The 6,714-nt window shown below is 44.4% G+C and overlaps 1 protein-coding gene across 1 annotated transcript in view; it reads left to right on the forward strand.

Moving 5' to 3' along the window:
* The first annotated feature begins 363 nt into the window (after positions 1–363).
* The window catches only part of fgfr4 (fibroblast growth factor receptor 4), a 13,079-nt gene continuing 6,728 nt past the window's right edge, over positions 364–6,714 (forward strand). Inside the window, exons 1-8 of the mRNA XM_080851635.1 lie at positions 364–558; positions 1,920–2,147; positions 4,678–4,859; positions 4,990–5,128; positions 5,226–5,279; positions 5,476–5,736; positions 5,941–6,030; positions 6,409–6,614. Of these exons, the coding sequence (XP_080707761.1) occupies positions 2,054–2,147; positions 4,678–4,859; positions 4,990–5,128; positions 5,226–5,279; positions 5,476–5,736; positions 5,941–6,030; positions 6,409–6,614 (1,026 nt within the window). The 5' untranslated portion in view covers positions 364–558; positions 1,920–2,053. The remainder of the gene's footprint in view (positions 559–1,919; positions 2,148–4,677; positions 4,860–4,989; positions 5,129–5,225; positions 5,280–5,475; positions 5,737–5,940; positions 6,031–6,408; positions 6,615–6,714) is intronic.

Below are 6,714 nucleotides of genomic sequence, written 5' to 3' on the forward strand. Positions count from 1 at the left end.
ATTCAGGAACTGCTTACGATCAAGAGGACTGATTCTTACCCTCTGCGTGTGAACGTTAGGTCTCACAGTTCAGCTCTTGGGTTCCCCATTCATAGTCTCAGAGGCGCTTTGGAGAGACGCTACATCGGGCGACTGCTGTTCCACTTGGGCTAGTTTTAAACTCTCGTGGAAACATTGTCTGTAGGTTCAATGGACTAGAAACATCTAAACATTTTTTTCTGGAGATCTTTTTCTCCATGTGGATTAAGACGGTTTTTGTTTTTGCTTAGTGAAAGCTCGAGTAAACAGCGCTTTATCCGGCGTCAAGAGTCTAATCAAGTGAGGAGTTGGACTTTGCGCACTGTATCAAGGATCAGTTCAATCTGGCGTCCGTGGACAGTAAAGTCTTCAATATTGTTTTCTTATTAATGGATCTATATGTTTGCCTTTGAAGTGACCAAAAAAGAACTGCACAAAGACTTGGAAATTACACAGAACCTTGGACCAATGGCAATTTTTAGCAGAGGACACTAATCTACAAATTTCCCAAGGATTATTACAGCACCGAACGGAAATACGGTATGCTATTTTTGGCGTGATCGAAAACTGAATTAGAATCAGTTGAAGTTGCTTACACATTTATATACTGTAGGCTAACTGTTTTTATGTCATGAACACTGCAGTGAGGCGAACGCACATTATACCCTTTGCCGTGTATGACATTATTCAATGAAAGGTTCTTAAGTAGGCTACTGTAGTCTACCTACTTTATAAGCAAACGTGAGAAAGTTGTCGTTTCTGTGTTACTATTTGCGTTCTGAATCAGTCCAAAGTGTTACTCATTTAGAAGAACACATAGTCAACCAAAGCAAGGTAGAAAATTATCATTTTCATTCGCAATATGCCCAGCGCTACTTTTTGTTATGCAAATGTATCGCCTACATCTAAACGAACTGTTACATTTTAACCAGATCAATTGTCTCAATCTAACAGAGCTGAAGCGTTTAATTTATTACCCTTCAACTGTGCTCTTACTTTGTATGTCAGAATGTATGTGGTGGTTAAACATTACTGTATCTAACATGTTCAAACAAACGGAGCACGAATTAAATATTTCGTATTATTTAAGTGAACTATTCGCTATGGGGAACTATAGTGTGATACCCGAATACTTGATGCATATTGACTTAAAATGTATTTTTCATTTGGCTACTTTGACGTGATCTATCACACAATTTAGCTGCGATTTTCAACTATGTCCCCTCTCAGTTCTTGCACTAAACCAATAATTTCTGCATGGTCTCGTTTTTCCTATCCTATTATGATCTCGTCACGCAATGAAAGATACCCTTTCAGTACAAACAGACTGTTACTGCTATTCGTGGCAGGGCTGTGGTGTTTTCTAAAAAGAATAAGACTTTTGTGTCTCCTTCTATGCATAACAAAAGTGACAGATAAACTCGAACACCCAGCGTGTTGCTTCTCTGATTAATTTTAACGAGAACCACTTAACACCAACACGCTAAACGAAAAAGAGACTACAACCTATACCGTCACGAACATTCAACTGAACAGAAATACGCTGTAAATGATTCATTAGTCAATTATCTTTATGGTTCAATTAAGGGATTGGCCAGGGTAAATTCATGTTTCAGCACTTCACTTCGTTCCGTACTAAAAGCGCGCATTATAGGCTGTCCACTAAACTGTCCATATACAGTCTCCATTCACTCGCAACTGCTTTTAAACTGCCTTTTGAATTGCCTTTTAACTGCATATTCAGTAGAGGACATTCATAGGCGGGTAAGAAAGCAGTGATGTGTCTCACATTTAGAAACGTGAACAAAACACCCACATCCCTCCTACAGTCAATGTCTGAAGTTGAATGCGATGCATGATCCAGATTTTGATCATTCCTTTTTTCCTTTTGGTGGCCACAGGTGATCAGGGTTGTGAGGCGCTAGGGGTTGCCAATGCCTGGCACCAGCTGCTGAGGCTTCCTCAGGCCAGCTCTGACCTCCCCTGGACCCCCTTTAGAAAATACCAGCACAAGAAGACCCATCCAGTCTGCAAGATGACTTCTCTCCACAAGGTCCTTATACTGATCCTCTGTGTGGCGGACTGCACCTGGGGAAGGGCTGTCGCATCGGAGGACTTTCAAGCAAAAGGTAGGTCTGATATGTTTCATATAATGTACAGAACACTTTTCTGGGTGGCATTGAGAACCAAAGGGCCATTGAGAGGAGCTGGATTGTTCCCGGACAGTTCACTGTTCATTTATTACACTGTAGGTCAGCTTATTTTCTCTCTTTAACTTTAATTATATGTCATAATTTATCCAAGCCCTGACCAGTCACCGTAAGGGGTCGGGAAACAGTTGGTCACAGTCCAGTGAAAGTGTCCACAGTTAGTCAAAGAGGAGTTGTGAATTATTATGCAGAAAGAGGTACAGCTCAATGGAGATCTACCCAAGCCGACGTGAAGTGGGGGGGGGGGGGGGGGGGGCTGTAATAATTTTCCCGAGACGGATTCTTGTATTTTCCCCCCATTCCCTCGTCCTCCTTTCCTCTTCTCATAGGTGTAAACTGTGCTACCTGATCCGGCCAAAGCCCTGAGGCTCGGAAGTGTAAATCTGTCTGGCCTCGTGCCAGCTGTGAGTGGATGGAGGGTGTGAGTGCGTGTATGTGTGGGGCGGGGGGCGCATTGGGTTAGGTGGATTGCGGCTCCCATTCTCTCTGTACAAATGCATGACTGGTCTGGGGTTTTTAACATGCTTTCAGAGGTGAGCATTCAAGCTCAAATGTTTGTTTTGATGGCTGTAGATTGATTGCACTCACCGCTAACATCCCCCTCCCCCACCACACCACACACTACAGCATCAGCATTGTCAACACAAGTCATTAGTATACAGGTCATTAGTGCTCTATGCAAGACAAGGTTACACTGAAACAGGAATTATCCATCAGAAAATACAGGCAACTTAAAAAAGGAATTATCAATCAGAAAATACAGGCAACTGAAAAAGGAATTATCAATCAGAAAATACAGGTATGATGGGGGGGTATGATGGAAAATTCAGCACAAAGTGACTGGGCACAGATGGAGGTCTCTCAATAAAGGAGAATAGAAAAGATCCCATACACTCTCTCTTTCTATCTCTCTCTCTCTCGTTCCCTTTGACCTCAGCTGCCAGCTTAAAGCTCACCGTGGGCCAGTGTAGAGGGTTCAGGGACCCCGTGGTGAGGCTCAACAGAGCTCCACTTACGTTCTGCCAGAAGACATTGGAGTCATTAGACAGCACTACCTTACACAGGCAGAGGCAGCCAGCACAGCTTGTGTAACCAAAGTATATGGAGAAATACAAACATATAAACAAGATACGAGTGTGATGTGTGTGTGGGTCAATTAAATATATACATTGTTGAGAGTAATAGGAGATTGACTCTAACATCAGCGATGGCTGCCCCTGCAACAGGGCAGATCCGAGGAGCTAGCCAATGCAGGGCAGTTAGGAAGTCAAGTGGTTAATGATTGCTCACACACAAACATGTATGGGAGGTGGGGAGGTTGGCTCTGGCTGGGATAGTTTCAAAGGTAACCTCGGCCCAGCAGATGGGCACAGCACAGCTGGGAGTTCAGGGCTGCGCTGAAGCTCTAGACGGACTTGGTTGGTTAGCGGGTTGGTTTATTCAGTTGGTTAAAGAGTTTTTACTGGTAGTTTTAGGTCAAGGAGGTCCCGCTGTAGGCTTTGTTTGGTAAAGAGATTTTAAGGTATTTTAAAAGATTATGTAATCACATTTGTCTGTTTATAGAATGCTTTTGATCTCAGAGGTATACAGTGGAGTTAAAACAGGAGAAATGTCATATTTCAGCTAAATTGATCTGATTAATGTTGAAATGTTCTACAATAACATGTTTACACGTCAGTGATATAAAAATATTTCATACCAGTGTAAATTGTAAGCAGCTTTTCTTGCTGAGTTCAAGACTGAGGAGGCCTATATGTTTTTCATTGTCCAGTGCTCTTTGTGTGTTTTTGTTAGTTGGACGTTAGTTTTCCTTCCCGCCATTCACACCCTATTGAAAGGTCAACCTCAGGCCAGCTCTCCAGGTGGACTCATGAAGTTCATTAGCAAGTGTGCCAGTGTGGCTTTGGAGACTGGGGTTAGTGGAGGTGTGTGTGTCTGTGTGTGTGTGTGTGTGTGTGTGTGTGTGTGTGTGTGTGTGTGTGTGTGTGTGTGTGTGTGTGTGTGTGTGTGTGTGTGTGTGTGTGTGTGTGTGTGTGTGTGTGTGTGAGTGTGTGGTTAGAATAGCTGCTACATTGGCATTCTCAGTCTCAACTGTGGTGCCATGATACCAACCAATATGACGTCAAATTCTGGTGTTTGGAATAATCCTATGTTTCACTCTGCGGTTCCAAAGAATTGTTGACTAGTTGGAGTGTTTTTTCTTATACAAACTTACACAAAATGGCCTGTGAGACACTTTAACACCCTCAGAGTATCTTGGTTAGCTTCCAGCACAAACAAACGACCAGAAACTAAATCTGAAAAAGGTGTTTGTTATTTAACATATGCTTGCCAAAGTAACTAAATCACTCCCCCCCCCCCCCTCTTCTTCTCTTTATGACTCTCAATCTCTCTTTCTCTCTCTCTCTCTCTCTGTTGCCCCCTTCTCTCTTTCTTTCTCCTTCTACAGAGAATAGAGTGCATCGCCCTCCTCTCGTCCCGGGGTTTCCAGAGAACACCACGGCAGTGGTCGGTGGTAATGTGGAGCTGGTGTGTAAGGTCCATAAGCCTGCCTCCACTCAGATCCAGTGGCTCAAGAAGGACGACAGCCTCCTCGGAGACGACGGCCAGCCCCATCTGCGCGCTTTAACGGTAAAAGAGCATTCTGACGACTGGCATCCTCTCAGAGAAGCCTCAACGCATGTTTTATAGGGAATAAGGAGGGTGTGTGCAGTACTGTCATTGTGTCTGATTGCATGGTGTTTTGTTTTTTTTGCCACAGCCTCTAGAGGGGAAAATATCCAAGGTGAACGTCCTGTCTCTCACCAACGTATCTCTGGAGAGCACCGGGGAGTATGTGTGCAAGGCAGAGACTTCCAATTGGCAGTACATGCAGTCAGCCTGGCTCGAGGTCTACTCAGGTAAACCATTTCATTCTTGCTGGATTTGGTTAATAATGTTGTTTGGCTGGCTAGAAGTAGTCTAATGATTTTTGGATTCTGTTTTGTTTTCTTGTAGAGGAACTGCTGTCTCATTCTCTGATGCCAAACACCCCTCCAGAAGTAGCAGAGGGTAAGAACACTTGCAGCATCCTGTGTTAAGCATTACATGTGCAGTTCAAAGTTAAGGTTCAGCCTCTGGTCAAGCTCTTTAGCATATAAAGTAGTTTCATTGAGTCCATAAGTCAACAATCCTGTATCACAACCAATATATCTACTCATCTAACAGAACTGGACTTGTTTTCATGGATTCCTGTTCCTATTTCAAGATGTTTCACAGGACCAGCTGGACCTGTCAGAGCATCTGTTGATGGAGCCAGGCGATGTGCTGAAGCTGCGCTGTGACGGTGGGCGCCGGGGGTCAGTGCTCTGGTACAAGGGTGACGCCCGCGTGCAACACAGCACCCGCATCCACATCCGTAACGGCGTCATGGAGATCATTGACATCTCCTTCGAGGACTCGGGAGTGTACGTGTGCGTGCTGCGAGGCTCACGGGAGATGCTTCGCAACCTCACCATCACAGTAGCAGGTATGGTAGACATTTCTGAATTACACAGACACACACATGCACGAACACACACTGTACACTATACTGGACTGAACTTTATATGGGATATGGTTGTCCATCTCTGGCACGCATACATATCCCAGAATGCTACTGTGCTGGCCCAGCCCTGCAATGACTTTCTGATCGCTGCTGTATCATCATGTTCTTTTTCACTGATGTGTTCAGACTCATTGGGCTCTGGAGATGATGATGAGGACAACGGCTTGGACGACATGTTGACGGAGTCGGAGAATGACCAGGTGTACTTCAGTAGAGGTCAGTTTCACTCCTGCTTCTGACAGCCAAAGCATTGACTCAGAATGATTTTGGTTTTCTATTTTTGAATAGTCGACTGGGTTATTTGCTTTGGTTTGTAAATATTGAGAAAGACAGCAGGGCGGTGAAAGTCTGGTTTGTTTACAGAATCTCAGGTATGCATGGCCTCAGGCAAAACAACTCAGAATATCATTTTTATAAGGCAGGCTTGTAAGGTACATAAACATCAGGGTATACGTAGGGTCAACAGAGGTGACTGTGTTGTATAATGTACATCAGTTAAACATAAACATAGAACAAAAAGACCAATCAAAATGAAAAACACAATTTCTTTTTCCACTGGACAATCATGTGTGTCTCCTCTCATCTCTCCTTCAGGACCCTACTGGACACTCACACAGCGCATGGAGAAGAAGCTCTATGCCGTGCCGGCCGGCAACACGGTGAAGTTCCGTTGCCCCGCCATGGGCAGCCCCTTACCCACCATCCGCTGGCTGAAGAATGGGCGTGAGTTCCGGGGCGAGCACCGTATCGGGGGCATCAAGGTATACTTTCATTCTCATCATGTCATTCCAAGAACACCTGTGGCTATCTCACTGCAGAGCCTGAGTGATGTAAGAAGGTGGGTGAATAGCATGAGCATGAACACTGTAACACGCGTGTCTTGTTTATTGAACAGCTTCG

Source organism: Sprattus sprattus (assembly GCF_963457725.1).
Source record: "Sprattus sprattus genome assembly, chromosome: 1".
Taxonomy (NCBI): Eukaryota; Metazoa; Chordata; class Actinopteri; order Clupeiformes; family Clupeidae; genus Sprattus; species Sprattus sprattus.